The 24,153-nt window shown below is 35.5% G+C and overlaps 1 protein-coding gene across 4 annotated transcripts in view; it reads right to left on the bottom strand.

The window, feature by feature from the left end:
• Positions 1-24,153, bottom strand: part of LOC136034695 (isoleucine--tRNA ligase, cytoplasmic-like) — an 82,865-nt gene that overhangs the window by 34,541 nt on the left and 24,171 nt on the right. For all 4 annotated transcript variants that reach the window (XM_065716026.1, XM_065716027.1, XM_065716029.1 and 1 more), the window contains exons 5-9: positions 21,439-21,627; positions 20,359-20,487; positions 15,619-15,767; positions 9,872-10,090; positions 876-1,066 (exon numbers count right to left, since the gene is read on the bottom strand). In XM_065716026.1, coding sequence (XP_065572098.1) covers positions 876-1,066; positions 9,872-10,090; positions 15,619-15,767; positions 20,359-20,487; positions 21,439-21,627 — 877 coding nt within the window. The remainder of the gene's footprint in view (positions 1-875; positions 1,067-9,871; positions 10,091-15,618; positions 15,768-20,358; positions 20,488-21,438; positions 21,628-24,153) is intronic.

Raw genomic sequence — 24,153 nt, 5'->3', positions numbered from 1 at the left:
TGATTGTGGAGTAAACTATTTTACACTGTGCATTTATTTTTTACGCAAGTACTGAAACTTAACGCGTTGTTTAGAATCCTTTTTTAAAATAGAGAATTATGTTCTTATTTCACGCCTCATCATGTTTGTGCAGGATTTTGAAAAATACTTTTTAGTGAAAGTCTGTTTTTTCTTGCAGTACATCTGTGTGGCCTCAGGCATCTTGATGCTGTAATAGGTTGTTAGTAGTAGCAGTACGAACAGAATATGATTACCAACAGTTGCTAGTAGCCCCTACTAACACTAAACATAGGGTAAATTTAAACACATTCCTAAAGAAAGGTAATTAACGATCTTAGAACTCAATTTTCTCGCGTATAAGTAGATTTTAGAGTTAAAACTAAAACCCTAAATGGAGCCAACGCACTGAAAGCTTCCATTTTGCAATCTCGCCATTATTTTTTTTTTTTTAATCAGCTTCTCTGACACAGAACCAAGCTTACGAATATGGTTTTATACTATGTATTTATCACAAATGCTTTTAGCTTCAGTCACTCAATCAAAAGTCTGCTTTGCAAAACTTGAAATAACACAAGTATCCGGGAATAAATTGTAAAAACAGTTGAAAACTTATCAACTTCCTGAAACAAAATACTTAATAATTTTAACAAGTGGCCTCGATTTTTCTTTTTATTGGGGTGAGGGGTCAGAACTCGCATGATCGCGACGAACAAGGAGAGAGAGAAAGAGAGAGAGAGAAAAAAGGGGGAAAGAAACAGGGGGTGAGAGTGAGAACATGAGAGAGCGAGAAAATATGGAGAAAAAAGGAGGGTAAAGATAGGGAAGAAGGCGGGAGGGAGAGATAGAAGAGAGAAAAAGAAGGGAGGGAGACTCACCAATAGGTTTGCTTGTTGTTTTCCAGAAGTTGCTCCTGTAAAAATTCCACTTTGACAAACCAAGAAGGGACTGCTTTATAGATAAGTGGCGTTTGGGATCTCCAGCAAAACGGATAGCTATGTTTCAGCTGTGCATCTTGTATAAGTCGTCCCTTTTCTTTTAAAGCCTTTATAATATTTTTATCAGCGTCCTAAAGGGAAAAAACAACAACAAGTGAATCAATAAAAGAAATCAAAAGTTAAGCATATAAGACAACATTTAAAAATAAGGGGTGTAACCGTTGGGGGAATAGGAGGAATTGATAAATCGAAATTCTACTTAATTGTTTCTTCTTCTTCTGCTAGACGTTTGTGCTGGGTTATAATCAAGCTGAACAGATTCGGTAATTCTTAATATGGTTGTAACCTAACCTGACAGAAGGGATTATTTCCTTTACCCAATGAACTAAAACATAAAACTGATGTATAAGAATTGTTTGTCATTAGGGCTTCTACCATTTGTGGGACTTCCAAATTTCTTAAAATTAGTAAAACCTTAATTATAAATGAATTTTATCTCTAGCCACATCATACTGCCTTTCAGTTTTCCTGTGTTCTAGAATTACTACAGTATCCATTTTGTATACGAGTTAAGCCCACACAGTACCTCAAAATGGTTTAGTTTTACCCCTCCTCCTTTGTTTGCTACATCCTAGTTTCCCTTCAGTGACAATCAAAACCATAGTAATAAGAAAAAAATAAATTTTGAACACACAAATTCGTCTAAATTGAAACCTAAAAACTAAGAGAACGAAGCCATGTAAGCTAATTATTAAAAAATAACAAAAAAAAAAAAAAAACAAATTGAGTCTATGACACTTCTGAAACTTTGATATTACGTTTTGTCACTGCTTCTGTTGTGTTTTCAAAGTACCTGTTTCTGTTTTGTATACATTAAAAAAAATAAAAACAAAACAGAAACAGATCATCTGTTCTTAATTTACCTGTTCTATTCTGTTTCGGTTTTTATATTAGCTATTTTTTCCTGTTTCAGTTTTTTTTCTACCATCTTCTGTTCTTAAATTTTTCTTGTAACAAAGACATTCGGAATTCTCGGACAAGTTGTTCCTTAGCAATAGCAATCTATGTTTCACCATGAAAAACCCACTGTTTCCTGTTTCCAACTGTTCATTTACGCAGCAGCCTATATTATGCTTGTACATTCATAAAAGGCCATATCCAGGATTTTGTTTTTGGGGGGGGATACAAAAAAAAACTTTAAAAACGTGTCCAAAATTAGTTTGTATCCTTTTTGTTACGTTTTTGCGAATTAGACAAACATTTCTGGGGGGAGGGTCTAAACCTACCCCCCCCCCTTGGATACAGCCATGCCTTCATAGTATTTACAGTTATGAGATAAGACGTTCGCTTATGATGCTGGGAAAGCAAACAGATCTACAGACCGTGCAGTATTTGGTTTTCGTTCGGTCATAATTATAGCCTACAATGACAAAGAAAGAAGTGAAATCAGGAAGCAATATAATTGTACAGATATATAAAACACAGGTAAGTATTATTATACAAAAAAATAGGTAAACAGCATAAAAAGCTATTTCTAAATAAAACAGTATAAGATCGGCAATGAGTTATTATTTGGGTGAGAGTAATTTCGTGTCCTCGCGGATGAAAACACTATACCAATAAAATTATTACTGCATTAAATTCAGTAAATGTCTTTCACGACACTTGCCTTTTAACGGACTTTTGAATCCCCTCAAGTTTAACTGTTTACTATTCCCCCCCCCGCTGGTGTCTAGATTTACATCCAAGGTCATAAGCAAAAGTTTCTTGTTTTTTATTTGTTAATTTGAACATTTGTTAGTGAGAAATAGGCTAATAAAAAGAAAATGGTGGAAACTGTCAAAATACCTTTTTGAGTGGTACTTTAATTGAAAAAAAAGCCTTGATATTGGCCAACAATTGGGACTTTTGCAAAGGAAACATGTTTAGAAAACAATTCTTCATTCATAATACATAGAAAAATTGTAGTTAATATATTCTGATAGTGCTTCACTTTGCTTCAACCCCTTCCCTTAATGTGCAGATATATAGTCCAAATTAGCCTATATAATTCTCACGCATTTTGCCATGCGTTAGTCTTGTTTTAGCCAATATACCCGCAAATTGAATCTACACTGACAAAATCACGTACTTCAGGCTATGTATTTGCACTTTAGGGGTGAGGGAGGGTTGTTGGTACAATAGAAGCGCCTTCAAAATGTGTTAACTGCAATGTTTCAGCGTATTACAAAGTAAGAATTGTTTTCGAAACAAGTTTCCGTCTCAATAGCCTGGTGTATTTTCACCAAAAAGAATTGAAAAAAACGTCTTACTCCCCAACCCTAGAGCTTGAAATATACATGTTATGTCCACCTTTTACATTTTTGTGATTTGAAACAACTTCCGAAAATAGCAAAGGGGAGTAGAAGTAGTTGAATCGGAAATGAGTTTGAAAAACCAATAGATAGCAACTTTTTGAATGTAAAGGAATTAGAATTATGTTTGGATACTATTTAGTTCAAAAGAAAGTATAAAACAAACTAGTATTCATTTTCTTTTATTTAAGATAAATAGGGTTGGAATTGCTTAAGGATGAACACAGGAGAAGGGGCTTAAAGCTCGACTGTCCTTAAAACTCGAAAGTTTCTTGAATTTCTGGGAAAATCTTACTCAAATTAATAAGTATTTACTTCAGAATTGCCCCCCCTCTCTCCTCCCTTTGCCCAGAAATGAGAGGTCAATTGCGACTTAGTTTTTTTGTATGATATACTCAATTCTCCACTATTTACCATTTTGACTAATGTGAAAAAAAGGGCAAGATACTACAAGAAAGGGCAATTTTCCTTATATTTGCATCTCTTTCAAAATCTGTCTTAGAGAAGAGAATACTTATAGAAAGTATTGTGCAGCAAAAGGTCTATGTTTAGCCGAAAGCCAGAATTTGAGAAATTTCATTTTACAATGACAAATAATTTATTGCGGAATACCAAAATAAATAATCGCGATATATAAAACTAAAAATTAAAATGCATGGTGAAATATTGTCGGAATGATTTCCTGTATCGCTGTGTTGCTCCGGGGTTGTATGACTGTAGCTTGTTGCGGTGCCGGATGTCATGCATGTTTTGTGTAATATTCGTTGGTATGATATCACGATGCTTCTGTGATGAGAGAAGGCCATGTCCGAAGCCCGCTTTTGTATTCCCTCAAGTTTGTTACTTTGATCTTTTATGATACCAGCGTGCCAGACTGGGCAGGCATATTTTAGAATTAGTCTCATGTGAGTTTTGTAGTAAGTAAGCATTGCATCTTTGCTTTAAAGATTAAACCGGCGTAATTTCGCAAAAAACTTTAGTAGAGGGATAATTCGGGAAATTAAATGATTTATATGGTCGTCCCTTGTCGATCTATATAAAAACGACACCCAGAATTCTCATTTTCTGAACTACTGGTATACCCACTTCAGGTTAATCTGGTACCCTATGCTTTAAAAATGAAATCCTCATTATTTCTGATTTCGTTCTATTTATGGTGAGTTTTTTCTGAAAAATCCCATTGTATCAAAAATTTTGACGAGGTAGTGGCTTGTACTACACCCTTGTTGGAAGCCGTATTGTCGGGGGGTCTATTATTTCGCTGAGTCCTTGTAGTAGCCATTTGTTTAAGAAAGTTTCATAGACTTTTGATAATAATGAAGTTAGAGAAATAGTTCGCAGATCGCCCAGTTCTTTGGAGTTCATGACTTCCGGGACGGGGATAACGACTGCCTCCTTCAGTGGCTCTGGAAACGTTCCTGTGATCAGGGACTGGTTAATGATACAAGCAATGGGTTCTGATAAGTAAATGGCATTTTCTTTGAACAGAGTTGGTGGCGGATCCGCTGGGTGGATTGATTCACGTATAGACATTTTTTCTGGGACCTTGAAGACATCTAGAGGCAGTATTAAAGGAATTTGAGCAACATCAAGGCAAAGAGTTCTTGTTTCAACTCTCGATTTAGATCATTTGCAGTGACGTGTATTCCCTCTTCCGTCCTTATGTGGAAAGTCGTGGAGCGTTGAGGGCTTATTAATTCTCGAATTGTCTTATGAAACGTATGGGAGTCTGAGTTAGTTTTTTGGATAGCTTTTCACCATAGGCCTTTTCTGCTTTCTTACATTCGTTCACAACGATATTTCCATTTTCTTCCAGTGCTCTCGGTTTCCAGACTTGTGCAATCTCTTGCGCTTTCTGATAAGTTTCTTGATCTCGGGTGAGACCCATAGTTTGTCAGCAGAAGATCGTTTTACAAGCTTCTCTGGGAAAAAAGAATGGTAGGCACTGGTCATTTCAGAGTTGAAAAGTATTCTATCATCTGATTGACATCACATAGTCTATACAGGTAAGCCCAGTTTTTGCCTATGCACCATCTAGAAATCCCTCTTTTTCCTTCTGCTGTGTGAGGCCGACATATAATAGTCTCTTTCTTAGCTGTTGGCTTCGTATCCTTAGGTTTCCAAAGTATCGAAAAATGGATACTCTTGCCTAGGCCAGAGGCGCCATTTGGACCAAATCTTGGGGTGGGCATGAACTCCATCTTGCCCCCCCCCCCGAATCACTTCGTGTCGCGTAATCATCTAGGAAATGGGCATTTGACAGAACTCGAGTATTTTATTATGTATCTAACCTACTTTCAAAGTTTACAATGATTAATAGCAAATAGCGTAATTACCAAGTCGTCAAGTCGTGCAAGTCGTCAAGTAATTACTCTCTTTGGTTAATAGGTGTGTAGTAATTTCAAATCAATTGGACAGAATGGATTATGTTGGACATAATGGATTATTATGGCCGGTAAAGGACCCTTTGTGGTGGAAGCTTGGGCCCCTGGAAAATCTGGGTGGGTAATTGCCCACCCCTGACCCCCCCCAAATGGCGCCTCAGGCCTAGGCTAGGCCCTGATTCAGGGGGATGGTAAAACTCTCACACATCTGTTAAAATCAGATCGAAAGTTGATTTCTCCGTAGTAAAGATTGAATTCGGTGGATGTCCTAAAACAGTAATTTCTGCCGCAAAGCCCTGTTGAAATGTGCAAATACCACTAAAAAGTATATGTTTCTTTTGATTTGTCTCTTACACACATTTGTTAGGAAATAGTTAATCTTAAAAGCAGCGAACTGACAAAAATTTTGAATCAAACAGTTCGTGGTAAGGAACTGTAGTAAGGAGCGACCCGGGTCAATAGTAACAGAAACTCTAAAAACAGAATTTTGATACCAATAGTTACATCAAAAGGGTCACATTTTAATGCTGATTTTAAATATATAAGCTTCATCAAGTTTAGTCTTACCCATCAAAAGTTACAAGCCTCAGAAAATTTGCCTTATTTATGAAAATGGGGGAGGAAACAGCCCCTAAAAGTCATAGAATCTTAACGAAAATTACACCATTAGCTTCAGCGTATTAGAGAATCCTACTGTAGAAGTTTCAAGCTCCTATCTACAAAAATGTGAAAATTTGTATTTTTTTTTCCCAGAAGACAGATCATGGATGCATGTTTATTTGTTTGTCATTTTCCAGGGATGATCGCATCGACGAGAGGGCTCATCCTAACGAAAATTAAAATTTTTAGTGCCCTTTTAAAATGGCCAAAAATTGGAGGGCATCTAGGCCCCCTCCCCCACATATTTTTTCTACAAAATCACTGGATCAAAATTTTGAGACAGCCATTCTGTTCAGCTTAGTCAAAAACCTAATAGCTATGTCTTTGGAGACGACTCAATACCCCACAATCCCCGGGGGAGAGGCTGAAAGTTACAAACTTTGACCATTGTTTGCATATAGTAATGGTTATTATGAAGTGTACAGACATTTTCAGGGAGACTTTTTCGCGTTGCGGTGGGGGTGGGTGGGGCGGTTGCTTACGTGGGAGGATCTTTCAATGGAGGAATTTTTCACGAGGGAAGAGAATATCAATGAAGGGGGCACAGGATTTTCTAGCATTATTTTAAAAAAAAATGAAAGTAAATAAATAAAAAAAATTCAACTGGAAGTAATGAGCAACATTAAAACTTAAACGAACATAAAATATTACGTATATAAGGGGGCTCTCACCTCTGCAATACCTTGGTCTTTACGCTAAAATATTTTTAGTAATTTCAACTATTTATTCTATGGCCTTTGTGATTCAGGGGTCATTCTTAAACATTTAGGATAAAATTCAAGTTTTAGTGTAAAGAGCGATGTATTGATGAGGGGCCGAGCCCCCTCATATACGTAATAAAAATTCACAAATATGAAGTTCGTTAAGTAAGTTAATTCGTAAGGTACGTATGCCTATTACTAACAAAAACGTTCGTTAAAAAATTATGTTGCATTTTTAAGTAAAAAAAAAGGGGTGGGGGAGGAGGCCTAGTTACCCTCCAAAAATTGGAGGGTAACTAGGCCTCCTCCCCCATCCCTTTTTTTATCAAAATCGTCCGATCAAAACTATGAGAAAGCCATTTAGCAAAAAATTAATATACAAATTTCGTTTTATTTATTCATGTACGGTGAGCCAAGATCAAAATATGCATTAATTCAAAAACATTCAGAAATTAAATAAAAAAAAAACAAGTTTTTTTTTTTTTTTACTGCAAGTAAGGAGCGACATTAAAACTTAAAACGAACAGAAATTATTCCGTATATGATAGGGGTTGTCCTCTCCTCAACGCCACGCTCTTTACGCTAAAGTTTTTTAATTGTTTTATTTATTTATTTATTCATGTACGGTGAGCCAAGATCAAAATATGCATTAATTCAAAAACATTCAGAAATTAAATAAAAAAAAACAAGTTTTTTTTTTTTTTAACTGCAAGTAAGGAGCGACATAAAACTTAAAACGAACAGAAATTATTCCGTATATGATAGGGGTTGTCCTCTCCTCAACGCCACGCTCTTTACGCTAAAGTTTTTTAATTGTTTTAAAAAGTAGAGCTGTAACAGAGTCAAACTTTAACGTAAAGACCGGGGCGTTGAGGAGGGGGCAACCCCTTTCATATACGGAATAATTTCTGTTCGTTTTAAGTTTTAATGTCGCTCCTTACTTGCAGTTGGAAACACTTTTTTTTTTATTTAATTATCATTAAGAAGTGTCCTTTCCCGCCGCATTTTTCTTCTTTCATTCAAGCTTTTGTTTAAGGTGGCTTCCAAACGTCAGGATGGAGGCAGTGGCAAATAATGGTCTGTGGGGGAGACAGCCCCTCTCTCCCCAAAACGATAATGATTTTAAGCAGACTGCATAAATCGATGACAGAGATTGTTTCATTAACGAAATGTCTCAAACAATTTGTATGTATTTTCGAAAAGTTCGACGATATGCTACATAAGCCTGGTATAGGCATAATAACAGATTTTTGGGAAAATGGACGAAAAATGGAACTACACTTTCTCAAAAGTGCTACTTCAATTGAAAAATACTACACTTGGCAAGTCACAAACCTGACGAGAAGTTACTGAGAGACTAAAGTTTAATGTTTTTAGATTTGAGACCATTCATTCCAGGACTCAAGACAAAGAAACCTTTCTGGAGCTGGCAGACATCGCTTTACAGCATCTAACTGTACCTGCTACTAATGTGTCGATCGAATCGTCATTTTCACAATCCCCAATTTTTCAAGCGAAAGCAGGGTACCCAAACAATTTCCAAGATACTGGAAAGCGTATGTTTTTAAGTGACATATAAGTTTTAAGGCCTGAACAAACTATGCTATTATAATAATAAGACAAAACTTATTCACCTACTGCTTTAATCTTTAAGCTATAAGTGTTGAAAAACAGCAGTTTTCTGTTTTTACCAAAAAACTGAACAGAAGCAGGTGTGGTTTTTGTTGACCTGTTCGTTTCATTCAAGCCCTGTTTTTTTTTCTGTTTCTTCAAAAAGAAAAAAAAAGGAAAAAAAGAATAGTGCCGATGCTTATTCAACATCTAGTATATGTCTATACTTGACAATATTTATAACGGTTGGTATGACCATCTACTTGCAAATATTATAACACATCAAATAAAAGTGTCGCAATGCAAAAAAGTGACACTAACATTTTTAAAGAACATAAACCACAGTAACTGTGAAGTAGCTCCTAACCTCTCCCCCTTCAACCCTGCCTAATTCCTCACACCTTCATTGTCACATCAAATTTTAAGTTGTGTTCTTAAGACAAGATAGCAACACAACCCCACTTAACTCCAACCTCGTGCATCTCAAACCCAGTCATTTCGACCACCATTCGATTCAATCCCAATGCAGCTCAAACCGTATTTAACCAAATACCCTGTTGAACTCAATCCCATTTAGCTAGTTCCTTATGAAATGCAACCCCCATTCAACTCAGCATCCAATCATCTCAACCCCGTTCAATTCAACCTCACTGATCTTAACTCTCCTAAAGCTCAACCTTACGTAATTCATTCCAATTCAGCACAGTTTCATAAAATCACCTATCAATAATTCAACTCAACCGTTCCTGATATAACTCAACTCCACTCAAATCAACCATACTTAACAACGTAACTGAACTCGAACCGTTTGGTCAGATGTGATAAAAGTTTGATTCAAATGAGCTAATTGATTTATAAGATCTTAATAATAAAATAATCTTTAATGAAATTAAAATCACTTTTTGTCACTTTTTTGTGAAAAAAAAACGTTCCTTTCCAAAAAAAAAGTAAAGAATACTTCAAAACCAAACCAAACTCCACACAAGACCTCCAAAAAATAGTAATTAATCAACACACCATGAAATATATACAAGTCTAATGGATATACGTTGATTTAGGAGGAAGCCACAATCACAGTCAAAACATATAAGAAGAAAACAAGAATTTACAAAAACCCTTAGCATACAGCTTTTGAAAAATGTCTCGTTCCATACGTTAAAAAACTTGAAATTTGAACCGAAAACATGAAACTTAAAAAACGAGAAAAATAAAATATAACAACAAACCTTAACATGTTGTCCCAAAAAATCCTCAACAGGTTTCGTAAAACGTCCAGTTTCATCCACTGGACAAATAAGTTCCTGGTCCCTCTGTATAATACCAGCTGCAAGACAGACCCGGTAATCGTCCTCACCAAAATATGGTGCTTGGTGAACAATGCCAGTACCAGAATCCTCAGAGACGTAGTCATCAGTTAGAACCTGAAAAGCACCTTTTGCTTCGTGCTGCAAAGAAAAATTAAACCTTAAATTGAAATTCAAAAATGTTCAACAAAACTTGGCAGGTTTTTTGCTGCAAATAAAAAAAAAATGTCAAACAAGATTTACTGCGGCATACTTGTCAGACCATAAGGCAGCCAGATGCGGATATGCTAACATTCACATCTTCACTTAAACCTCTATAAAGTGCTTTTCTTTTTCTAAATTTCCAGAAGGGCGAAAGATCTTGAGTAGCATTCTTCAATACCGTTTCGCTTTAGTCTGTAGTAATAAATGAACAGTTAAGATAAAAAATTATACATCATATAAACCATTATCTACGATTACTGAAATACAGTTTGAACACCCATGAACAATATTTATAGTTGGCCTACACAAAGCAGGGGAGAAAAAATTTCTGTCCCAAGACTAGTCAATCTGACCCCTCTCCTTGTCGTAGATCGATTATTTGGTCAAAAATGACCAAACAATCCACTGCTTTTGGACAAACCCTCTACCAGCCCCATGGAAAATTTCTGTAGTTTCAACTTTTCATGAGTTGCAACCTTCCATGCGATGTTCCCGTTAAGATCCCCGACAGAATGTCGCTATGTGCGAAGAAATCCACGTATCTGATCACCAATGCGCTGCATCCTTCCTGTAAGCAAATGCTTGTGAAGGGCATTTAGTCATACTTTGTACTAGAATATGACAAGACAACCAACAGCGCTGGTACGAAAGAGTTACAGATACGTGTTCGATATTAATGCTCATACGGAAACGAGATCCAGAGCAGACATTTATGCACAGATTTTATGAACCACGCGACATGTAATGACCTGTATAGGAAGATTATGTCAGCCATTGAGCAGAATCAGCCGCCACTTGAAAAACTGATCACGCTTGGAAGTGACAGAACAAAAGTCAACAATAGCGTTTGCAACAAGTTCAATGCCGAAAAAAAAGAAAATGACGGGAAAGGGAACTTTGAACATTGGTACTTGCAACATCCATATAATCCATAACACTTTCTTGAAAAGTCTTCAGGTGTTCGGAGAAGAAAGTTCCGACTTCGTTATTCTTGTGCATTCATTTTTTTACAGCTAGCCTGCACGTTGTGAAGACTATCGAAAGTGCCAAAAGAAAGTGAGAGTGCCAGATAATGCTTTCATAAATCATGTCCCAAGCCGCTGGCTGACGATCGGACGCGCCCTTGCTAGAATCATGCTTCAGCGGCTGGCAATCTTAGAGTAGTCCCTAAACTTCGTGCCAAGAGAGAAAAAACTAAAGAATCTTCAGCGCACTCCCAAATTTCTGAAGATTGTGGCTTATATCAGAAGTAAAACGATGAAGGCCCAACTCAAGTTTGTTCTAGCCTCAGCAGAACTGTTGATGAGTTTCACCCAACTGTTCCGAAAAGAAGAGCCTCTCATTCATGTTCTGCATTCAAAGATCGAAAGGCTAGTTGTGACGCTTTGCGGATGGGGCTTTACTCCATATTCCGTGACCGAGACTGAAAATTTCTCACCAAAAATGTTGAACCTTGCTAAAAAAAATTTACAGAAAAGTCGGTAGTTTCACAAAAAGTGGAACGAGTTTTCCGTGAGAAAGAAACACTGAGAGACAAGGCCATTTTCTATTTCAATGTGCGAAACTATTTTATTGCAGGTATTCGCCATATTTTGAACAAATGTCCTCTGGAAGAGCATGGTTTTCTAAAGGCTTTACGCTGTTTGAGTTCGATTTACATGAAGGATTCAAGAAGCATTGCAGATATAGCGGCTGTGGCATGCCAGATTGCGATTGAAGTAAGCTCAGACGTCGCCCAGGCTGAGTGACTGCTTTTGTCTCCGTGAGGACATTATTCGGATCGATCATTTTTGGAGCCATTATTTTGGACTGGTGAATGAGTGAGGGGACAGTAAGCACCCGAAACTTACCAGCCTTATCCAAACGGTGCTGAAGTTGTCGCATGGCAGTGCAGATATTGACCGTGGGTTCTCGGGTTCTGGTAGGATTCTCGGTGACGACCAGGCTTTAATGTCCGAACACATTACGGATGCGAGAGTCATGGTATATAATACGTTGAGGCTTTATGGAGGAAAACTAGATCGGTTTGTTTTATATTTTATGTTTTATTCTATTATTACAAAAAAGCTGTTGAATCTCGCACGTTCCGCACGGTTTCGGCACGAACAGTATCTGGATGAAAAGAAAAAAGACACCAAGCGGAGTTGCAGGAGGTCCGCGACAAAAAGAACGAAATAGAAGACCTGAAAAGCAAAAAGAAAAAACTTGAGCATTAGAAAAAAGGAGAACAGTAGCAGCTACTCTACTTAAGGAAACGACCGACAGAATGAAGAAGGATGCCGAGTCCAGTGTTCCATAGACATTGCCCTAGCTATTTCCTTGCTCGAAGGAACTGTGAAGTCCAGAACAAGTAAAAGAGAGCAGATGGTGGAATATGCGAGAATGGAGCAGTCTCTTGCCAAGAGAAAGACTGACCTCATATCGAAATAGATGCTCAAGATGTAGCAAGAGTGATTCCAAGTATTTTACCATCCAACGCCATCTACCACGGATCTAATCCCGAGGATTTCCCAATCCTATATTTGGGCCCGGGAAATCCTATAAAAATAAGTCAGAGTCTGTAATTTGAAACGAACCGACCTGTCCGAACCCTGCAATTGTATTATGAAAAATTCCAAGGTTCCGAGTCTAGCGAATAATTTGAAGTATATTAGGCTTCACATACAATAAGCAAGCTGTTTCCTGGTTTAAGCAATTGACTTGAAACGGTGGCTCTGTATTTTGAGAGGAGGCTAATTCTTACATTTTCAAATAATATATTATTATGTTAACGAGATTACTATTTTGATTTAGGGAATAATCTGTAGTAAAGAAAGAATGAGCGAAGATCCTAACAGCTATGTAGTAAAAGTTTTAAAAGTCCATGAAAATTTTCTAAAAAGCTGATAATAACTTGGGAACAAAGTCAAATTAGGATAGAATAAGACATAAAATGAGATTAAAAAAATAGCCACAATAGCAATTTAATCGGCAATCCAACAATTTTGCGGAAACCTATTGATCTACAAAAACCACCGAATTCGAGAAAATATTTATCAGTATATATGCACGAGTGTGCTTTCTACCTTGAAATCTTTACAATTCTTTTGTGGATTATTTTCTTGGCAACGCTAGTTTAATGATGGAAGTTTCCAGATACAAAGAAAGCAATTTTTATCTTTTGTCTTGGAAAAAGTTGAAAATTTTGTTTGTGTTTTGCTGGTGAAAAAGAGAGAAAATTATTGCGAGCAGACTGGTTGCTTTTTTTATGTGCATACATAGTTTGTGCCATTTTGAGACAGGGGCATTAGTAACTGCTGACGAGTCTTCTGTTTATTTAGTACACAGGTCCGGGGCTAAATACCCCTGTGCGTCTAAGTGAAATAAGGGAAAAGAAGAAGCAAGTGAAGGGAAATATTGGATATTTGGCTTCCGCTTAGGTGACCAAAGAGAGAAACTTACAGTGAGTATAGTGGTTATTTTCTGTTTCTCTACGAAAGAGTATTTAGTATGTTTCAGGATATGAATGGTTAGTCATTGATGACAAGTCTAAGGTTTTATGAGTGCGCAAGGTTACCAGCACTGGTTCATGGACGGCTACCTCTGTGCGTCTAAGGCTAGATTTTTCTTGGGGGAAGGTGCATTTTGGGAGCATTATATTCTTTTGGTAACAAAATTGAGTGCATGAGTTGGGCTATGTTGAGGAAGTCAAAGAAGTATTGAGGGAGTAAAAAAGGATTAATTTGCCTATGTTTAATGTGATAAGACGAGTAGGAACACAGTGGTTTTGATTTTCGCGCGATGGACGATGTGGAAAACAGAGAAATAATAGAGGTGTACATCCACAGATTCTTCAGACAGCTAAATCTGAAAAGTGGGAATGATAGAGCTGCAGATACGGACAACTTTAAACGTTTTGGTCAAGTGCGTGTAACAATAAACTCCGCAATTTTAGTGTATGATTTAATAGGGCACATGAACCAAAGATGTGCTTCAGAAACTGCTTTACTTGGTAGGCTAAACGTCAAAAGGACCAATTGATAACTTGTGTTCTTTCAAGCCTCAAAATTGTTCCAGATGTTTAATCCGAAGTCTTTCTTTCAATGTGTCCATTAAAACTGGAATTTTTGACCCCTTAAAACTTTTTGATGGTATATCTCATGAGAAAGCTCAGAATTTGCGACAATCTTATCGATCCTAATTTGCTAATATAAAGCCATCCGTTGCTTTGCATGATGATTACTATAGATACATGCTACAAAATATAAAGGAAGGGTACACCAGCCAGTAGAAGACCATAGCCCCTACTCTCTGAGAACAACAATGGTATAACAACTGATTCTGAAAGAAAACTCTCCTAACCCCTCACTGAGATGATGACGGGTTGGCACCTTTTGCTATGCCTATTATAGACATCTGATTCATATGAGGATAATAAAAACTCGGTTAGGTGTCCACTACCGAGAGGGACGTCCAAGTAAGAATAGACTGTTAGAGGACGGTCACCTTCGGGGATGAGGCATTGAAAATTTGTGCAAATTAGCATACCTTTTTCTGGTGTCCCAGACGGATTCGGCCTCGGTAGGTACTTGGTCTTTGAGGGAGTACTATCGTACCCCCTCTAGTGGAAGCTGATTAGTTGTTCGAATTGATACCATAGATATCCAAATTATATGTAATCGATAGTGAAGATACAAAACCAAAATGTTTCATTTAATCGTTTATTAGAGCAGAGTCATTTTCATGGGTGACAGGTTATAAATCTGTACAAAACCAGCACATTTTTAATTAGTTTTCAATACACTTGAGAGAACGACAACTCAAATTATTAGAAGTTTATTGACAGCATATGATTCTGAAAAGTGAAAAACATCAATATAATACTGACTAATCAAATAATCAATAATATAATCATTAATTAATTACTTAATCCATCTACTGTTGCTAGCCATTTCTGTTCGTGCCTTCTCTTCAATATCATCTATTATCTAAGCCATTTCCATTTGTGATTTATGTCAACTTAATCATTCTTAAGGAATGTAATTGACAGCCAAGAAACAAAACCAAAGCAAGAGGTTAGATACTAGTGCCAACTTGTCGAAATTTGTGTTTCTAATATTATTTAAAAATAGATTACATGCATACATTTATGACTCAACCGGCTGCAAAGTCAATATTATGTTTCCAATACATTTAAGAGTACATTACATATATGCATCTAAGATTCAACGTTAATATAATATTTCTAAATCTTTTCCTCAGATCCTGACCAAGGTGTTGGTCTCGCTGCACTTCACAGTACATAGGTAAGGTAGATCTAGCTCCTACTTTTGTTGGCATTAGTATTGCTGCTTAACAACTCCTCCCTCTATTAGTTTAGAAGTTATTAAAACTCCAAAATTACGAAAGAAAAGTACAAGAGAAGGGAGTAAACGAAGGGAAAATGAATACAAGAATGTTAATATTTGAAATAAAAAAAGCTTTACCTCAATAAAATAGGGAAAGAGAGGCGTGTATCTTTTTCCTCTTAAGCTTTCCCCCTTGTATCTCTCAACAACAATATACATATCCTCTGATTTATAGAGTGAAGACAACAGGGGCTCCATCAAAATATAAAAACAGTCATTCTTCTTGTCTAAAAACATAAAAAAAACGTCATAAGACAAAGAATAAGGTAGCTAACCGATTTGAAATCTATTAACAATAATACCTGTAACTTATAAGAGCGAAACTTCGGCTGAAAGTAATCAAAAAAGAAGTATTTTTCGAAAAAATTGTCTGGTGGGATAACAAAATTCTCAATTTCTATATATTCCTAAACAGCAACTATAACTTGGAATCAATCTCATAATTTGTATATGAAGTTACCAGCATATTCATCATCTTAAGGATCATTTAAACACTGGAAAAAATTTAGCATAAAAGTTTGAAGATACATGCATAAAGAAAGAGAAAAAGCAGAAATAAAAAGGGGAGAAGAAAAAAAGACTAGTTCATATAAACCCTTGCAGAGTGTACTAAGTTTAAAGTAATATATTGTCTTTTCACGAGAAATAATTTATAAATTTATAAAATATATATAAATAATATATATAAGTTTAATAATTTATAATAAGTTATTATAATATAATAATAATATAATATTATAATAATAATATTATATAATAATATAATATTATAATATAATATAATAATAATATAATAATAATATATAATAATAATAATAATTATAATAACTTATAAGTTTATAGTTTATATATATAAATAATATAGGACAATAATTTGTCCTATAACATATACACATCATGTCCAAAACGAAAGGGAATAGGTTGCTCTTCTTTTAAAAAATGAGTTAGACAGTGAAAAATATTTATCTAGTTGTTTTATCCCTGGTGACTTACCTGGGTATAGGTATGGAAAAATACAAGATTTTCCCTACAGGTAAGAACTCCGTAAACAAAGTCTGCTTTATGGGATTTAAAGATAAGTATTCATTTTTATATAGACCATATTTATGGATTCTTGAAAAATTCATTTTCCTTTAAAGAAGGATTTTTTTTTTGTTATGTTTATATGCAAAAGCTTGTCTTTGGTCATTAAAGGTTGTGTAGCCTGTTATGGTGAAGAGAGGGGACGCATTGGCGATCGTTCCTTCTTCATCCCACCCAGGTTAAAACTTTCACTTTGATAACCTTCAAAGAAACCCTTAAATGTTTCAAGCTCTGTTTAGCCTAGTCCCAGAGCAGTCTGCAGCGTCTACGCTTTCTCTCAACAACTCGCAAGTCATTATCGAGCAGAAATATTTTAGGAATTCAGTTTTCGTCCATCGTTCATAAGCAGTAGCGTTTCGTAAGCACAGACCACAGACACATTCAAAATCCTGAACTTTTTATGTATAAAGTTGGTTCAACGCAATCTTATCAGTGGTTCTTTTTCTTTTTTAACATTTTCCTCTGTTCGTTACATGTAGTTTATCAAGGTCTTATAAGTTTCATAACTAATGACCATTACTACTATAAGGGCGACAAACTTATTTGGGTAGTAAGATACCTTTGTCCCGGTCATACCTGACAATATATAGCATCAGGTTCAGATATTAACTCCCAAACGTGAAATATTTATTCTCTTTTGACCATTTCAAATATTCTAGATTATTACATGAATTTAAACCACTTAATCCTTTAAAAATCGAGACATATTTGATTACCATACATCCATCAATCCATCAATGTTATCCACCAACGAATAACATTACTACACACCTGTGTAGTAATGAAAAATAAACAGACAGTTTGTAGTAGACGAACTGCAAGTAAAGAGTGGCCCATTTCAGAAGTAACTAGATGTTTAAAAGATAATTTTTTATATCAATAGATACATAAAAGGAAATTGCTGCCCATGGTGATTCTGTATGTAAAAAAAAAATCTAAGTTTAAAATTACACAACAAAAGGTGTTAGTATGAGAAATTTGTATGATTTTGGAGAAATTAAATAAAAGAGACAAGTTTTTTCAACTGAAAGTAAGGAGCGACATTAAAACTTAAAACGAACAGAAATTACTTCGTATATGAAAGGGGCTGCTTCCTCATCAACGCCCCGCTCTTTACGCTAAAGTTTGACTCTTTCTCTCAACTCTTCTTTTTAAAACAGTAAAAAACTTTAGCGTAAAGAGCGGGGCGTTGATGAGGAAGCAGCCCCTTTCATATACGAAGTAATTTCTGTTCGTTTTAAGTTTTAATGTTGCTCCTTACTTTCAGTTGAAAAAACTTGTTTTTTTTATTTAATTTCTGAACGTTTTTGAATCAATGTATGTTTTGATTTTGGCTCTCTGCAGAGAAATAATTAAAACGAAATTTGCATTTTTTTTTTTTTGGCTAAATGGCTTTCTCATAATTTTGATCGAATGATTTTGAGAAAAAAAGAGCGAGGGAGGAAGCCTAGTTGCCCTCCAATTTTTGGTTAATTAAAAAGGCAACTAGAACTTTTAATTTTTTACGAATCTTTTTATTAGTAGAAGATATACGTAACTCATAAACTAGCTTACGAAAAGAATGTTTGATTCTCATGTTTTTATTACACATATGAGAGGGTTTGCCCCCTCGTCAGTACCTCTCTCTTTACACTAAATCTTAAATTTTGTCCCAATTCATTAAGAATGATCCCTGAATCACAAAAGCCGTAGAATAAATAGTTGACATTGCTAAAAACACTTTAGCGTAAAGAGCGAGGTATTAGGATGAGGTGAGCCCCTCATATGGGTAATAATTTCTGTTCGTTTTAAGTTTTAATGCTGCTCCTTACTTCCAGCTGAAATAAACTTTTTCATATTTATTTTTTCATTGTTTTTTTTTTTTATATAATGCTAGTAAATCCTGCGCTCCCTTTATGGAAATTTTCTTCCCCCATGACAAATTCCTCGGTGGAAAGTTCCCCCAGTATATCCCCCTCTTCTCAACCCCTCCCCCCAACCAAAAAATCCTCCTGAAAACACCTGTACACTTCCCAATAACCATTACTATATGTAAACACCGGTCAAAGTTTGTAAATTGTAGCCCCTCCCACGGGGACTGTGGAGCAGTAAGTCGTTTCCAAAGACATAGTTATAAAGTTTTTCAAATACGTTGAATAAAATGGCTATCTCAGAATTTTGATCCGTTGACTTTGGGAAAATAATTAGCGTGGGAGGGGGCCTAGGTGCCCTCCAATTTTTTCGGTCACTTAAAAAGGGCACTAGAACTTTTCATTTCCGTTAGAATGAACCCTCTCGCAACGTTCTAGGACAACTGGGTCGATACGATCACCCCTGGGAAAAAGAAAAAAGAAAAAAAAAAAAAAACAATAAACACGCATCCGTGATCTGCCTTCTGGCAAAAAATACAAAATTCCACTTTTTGTAGATAGGAGCTTGAAACTTCTACAGTAGGGTTCTCTGATACGCTGAATCTGATGGTGTAATTTTCGTTAAGATTCTATTAATTTTAGGGGGTGTTTCCCCCTATTTTCTAAAATAACACAAATTTTCTCAGGCTCGTAACTTTTGGTGCGTAAGACTAAACTTGATGAAACTTATATATTTAAAATCAGCATTAAAATGCGATTCTTTTGATGTAGCTATTGGTATCAAAATTCCATTTTTTTAGAGTTTTGGTTTCTATTGAGCCGGGTCGCTCCTTACTACAGTTCGTTACCACGAACTGTTTGAAAGAAAAATAGATCCGAAATAACAATTAAAGTTAATGGAAATTCAACCGTCAAATTCAGTATAATTGAGAACCCTTGCTCAGATGCGTCAACCCTCTATGGACAAAAATACTTCTAATTGTCTAAATACGTGCTTATCTATCACATTTTTTTTTGCTTCTTTTTTCCCCGAGGTGCTCGCATCGAACCAGTATTGTAGAGTAGCAGGAGATGGCTCATTTGAATAGAAGTACAAAACATCATGTGTACTTTTTTCGCAACAAAAATTGCGATGCCAGTCATTTTGTGGCGAAAAACAAATTTACGCAAAGAGGGGCACATTTCTATCTAGTGAAAAGCCTGAGATAGACAACAGATCTAGAAATATTTAACAGCTATTTACGCAGTCTCCAAGTTTAAGAGCCCAAAATACCACATGGCGGTAAAGTCACCCCTAATGATATACGTGGTCTAGAGAAATCCACGATTATTATAGAAAATTTTTCTAATTTATTAAGCTGATTCGATTATTTGTTGCTTCATCAGTTTATGTATTGTCACATAATTAGACACCAGTTACAGAGGGGAAGAGATGGGGGTCAGTGGATCTTTCTGTGCATAAAGTCATGCCGCAAAAAAAAAAAAAAAAAAAAAAACGGTCAAGAATGCTTGCGTCTTCTAGAGATGACGATAACGAACCAGTAGTCGTAGCATATCAGAAAAGTCTATTCAACCGGAAATTTACAATTCTGACACCTTTGTCAAGTAAGAAACGAAATCAGCATAGGATCAAAATATTACCGAAAATAATCTATGAGGTAGTCAATCGGCTTAAAGCTATTGTAAGGCTATTTAAATAGCTACGTCTATAAAAAATATATTATGGACTTTTTTATTAGTCTATGAAAAACGAACCATTATTGTAAAATGTTTATGGGAAAATAATGGTTATAGAGTTCCATAGTTGCCTCCCTCCCTAATGTGCAGGTATGATTATAAATGACGATAAGAAAAACTGTCAAAAATAATTAAATTTTTCAAACACCTTGCACTTTAACATAAGTTGAATTGGCATTGACGCAAAGAGCCATGTTGCTCGGCAAGGTCCATGGGGTTGTCGTCCAGGCCAACAGACTAGTAGTCGGGTCTTCTTCCAAAGGAAAAGATACAATAACTAGAACAAAAAAAAATCCACGATTAATAAGTGATTATCAATTCATTTTCAGTCTTAGGGCAGAGTTTGTGACAAAATGAAAAACTGTGACAAAAATTTGGACATTATTTCTTACATTACTTCACTCCAGAATTACAAGAAAGTCTATTTAGACATTAAAGAACTTTTCCTTCCAAGCTTTAATGCTTCACCATGTTTGAAGCGCTTAGAGCTATTACCTCCTGTTGAAATACTGAGCTAATTTACACAACAGTTATAATTCACTGCTTTGTATTATACTTCATTCATTTATTTTCTAGAATAATTTTCTTCGAAGCTTTTCCCGTTTCTAATAAGAAGACGATCGTTATAGTCCATCATTTGTTTGTTTTACAGAAAAGACATTCTGTCTTCAGACAAATTTATTTTCCCCCATTTGCAAGGTCAGTGGCTCCCTCTTCTACATTAAGATCAAGAACCCTGTTTAAGGAAGTTGACAAGCAAAGAATATAGACTGTGAGACCACTATAGAAGACTACACTTAAATTCATAAATAAGACATACAAAACATCCTAGTTTGGATAAAAACACTTTCGACACAAAATAGTCTTCTTTCTTCTTTTTAGAATCGAAATTATATAGCACATTCTTAAAGTTTTAGAAATGAAATTTTTTTTGTTGCGCTGGATAGGTTTGATTGAAAGTTGACGGGCTAGTACAGAAAACTTTTGAGTTAATAAAGGTTCTACTTGCTAGTGATATAACAATGGGATGGCTCAAACAATGGTTCACCATCCACGGGTGATAAGATCCTTCTCTTTTATTTAGGTTTACTTGAAACTTAAAAAACTTACCTAAATTCTGATCATCGTTTCTAAAAATAGAATTTTCAATTTCAAGCGTAAAAAAATGTATACATATAAAAAGGTAAAAATATACACATACAAAACACATAAATAAAAAAGGACTTACCAGCAGGGTCAATAACATCTTGGTAATTTTGGCCAGATTCAAAGTTTGACAACGGTGTAGAGCAGGAGGTTGAAAATGGCATAACTTTACAGCTTTTATAGACCATTCCCTTCTGGAAGAGCTGCTTGAATACCCACCAGACCGATTCCATAAAATTAGCATCGAGGGTTTTGTATCCGTTCTTGAAGTCTAAAAAAAAAAAAAAAAAAAAAAAAAAAAAAAAAAAAAAAAAAAAAAAAAAAAAAAAAAAAAAAAAAAAAAAACTGGTACGTAAGCTTTATTTACTGGTACCTTCTTAAAAGAAGAAAAGATTAATGATTTAATTCTACGGAGATATATAGCAGGGTCAAAGAAACCACCGATTCCCTTTTTTCATTCGGAATTAGCCTTATTTTTCATTGTTTGCGCTAACCAAGGCCTTTAATTGTACTAAAGAAAGAATTTTTTTCGCTGATATGTGACAAAAAGTAACCCTTTCTGCAAATATTGACGTCCAAGTACTATCGATAATTCTTGAAACCAATCTAATTTGGTTTCGTGTTACGTTCTAAAACGTAATCCTGAAATAAACTATATTATACAGGAATACAGATTAGGTTTAGAATAAGAAGGTCTACGGAAGTGAAACTCCATGAGCCCGATTAGCAAGTCGAGCAAATGTTCGGACGACGAAAGCATGCCATTGACATATTCCTCGATATAGAAGGGGTACTTGGCAAAGCTACATTCAAACAAATAGATACTGCTACGATGGTGAAAAAAAATTATACACATACACAAAGGAAGAATTCCCACGTATTCATAAATAGAGGTAAAGGAGAAACTTCAAGGTTTGGAAACGGTATTAAGGATGAACCAAAGCATTTTCTGATGACCTAACGTACCTCCTCCTCAGAAAAAATGTTTAAGGGCCTTGTCACAATTTACATTCAAATTTGGATAAGAACGAATTTGTAATTTTTACGACCATCCAAAATCCAAGAAGAAGCAGGCTAAATATCTGAGGGTCATTATACATCATAAACTGTAATAAAATCCGACATCAGAGAGAAAGCATGGAAGGCCACGACTTCCCTAATGCAATGCCATAAGTTTGTGGGGAAGAAAGGGGGCATACATCCTGATAAGGGAGAGGCTAGACCAATTCTGTCATATATGATAGGGTTTCGATAAAAACTAATAAAATCAAGAACATCACATTTCCCCTCATAGGAGTGAAGAAAACTAGCAAGCCAAATAATTTTCTCATTATTTCATGGGACTGTCACAAGATCTGTGAAGCTAGCCTTGGGATTTTAACCAGTAGAAAATTTTCTAGAGGAAGAAGCCATTAAGAATACTGTTAGACTTTCGATAAAAAGTGCTTGAACTCTGAAATATGACATATCAGGTATTAAATGCAGAAGTGCGCAGAAACCCAAAAACACTATGATCTTATATACAGTGTAAAACCCAAAGACAATTGGAATGTGTCATAAAAGAGGTAGATCAACAGCAGAAGGACCAGGAGGGACAACTATTCCATCAAAGCAACGCAATAGCCGGTTTTACTAATGGATTGCGATTCGACGGAAATTCAGGAAGTTATAGAGATACGTTTGACGGAAACAAGTTTGCAGAGTTTTTATATTTTCTTTTTTTAACGATTTTTTTTTACTGTTGGGCTAAGTGCATAATATATACGACAGAGCACTTTCTGCTCTACAAAACTGCGCTGTTTTTCTCTGAGTAGTTTGATCTTTAATTACTTTTTAGGCTTAGAAACGGAATTTTTAGGATGTAAAAAAAAGCGTTTTCGACTCCTGCTCTCCTTAACTTTGTATCGAGGCCAAAAGGCTGCTAAAGAAGCGCAGGAGATTTGCAACGTATAATGAGAAGGTATAATAAGTGACTCTACAGCACGGAAACGGTTTACATCGGAAACCGTAAAATTGTGATTTTAGCGTCGACAGCTCGCTTCGTAACGGAACATCTTCAGAATTCAACGAAAAGAGTCTCAAAGCCCTTTCGGAGTGTCGCCAAACAAGTCGTGAATTTGCCAAAAAGGTGAACTGTGGTGGTAAAACGATTCTCAATCATTTTCATTCAATGGGATGGGCAAATTTTAAGTAAAAGTATTTAATGAAAATGCAACGAACTTATGCCCCAATCTAAAATAAATATATATACAATTTATTGCCATAACAGAAAACAGCTAGTAGCAGGCGTAACACGACAAGAAGATATAGCACAAATTAAAATGAAAAAATTCAAAAATGAATTATCAAGACTTTAAACATCATTTTCTCTCGCCACAAGTCGATATCCTAATATGAGCATTTTACGGAAAATGGACCATTACATGAGTTTATTCAGGTATAGAAACGTAACATGGTTAGATATTGCAATTCTATCTCAATTGTTTTCTTTATTCAAAAGCATATTTAAGTTCTTTGGCCTTTTTTTTTTGCTAGAATATTCATCACTACATCTGGGTTAACGGAAATATCATGAAATTTCAATGAAAATTTAGATTTTCAAGTCTATTCAGCCGATTCTCTGCCAATCTCCTCAACATACCTCTAAGGCATTTTTTTTTTTAATCCTAAGGTAGAACTCCTTTCGACTGTTCTCGCAGAAACCAAGACGGTAACAAAATATTCAATAGAAACATTTTGGACTTTTATTGCATTTTTCGGTAAGGAAACATTAGCTCCGTTTTTTCGGCTAATCAAT

The sequence above is a fragment of the Artemia franciscana genome, chromosome 13 (genome assembly GCF_032884065.1).
Source record: "Artemia franciscana chromosome 13, ASM3288406v1, whole genome shotgun sequence".
Lineage (NCBI taxonomy): Eukaryota > Metazoa > Arthropoda > Branchiopoda > Anostraca > Artemiidae > Artemia > Artemia franciscana.
This window is presented reverse-complemented; position numbering and strand designations above follow the sequence as displayed.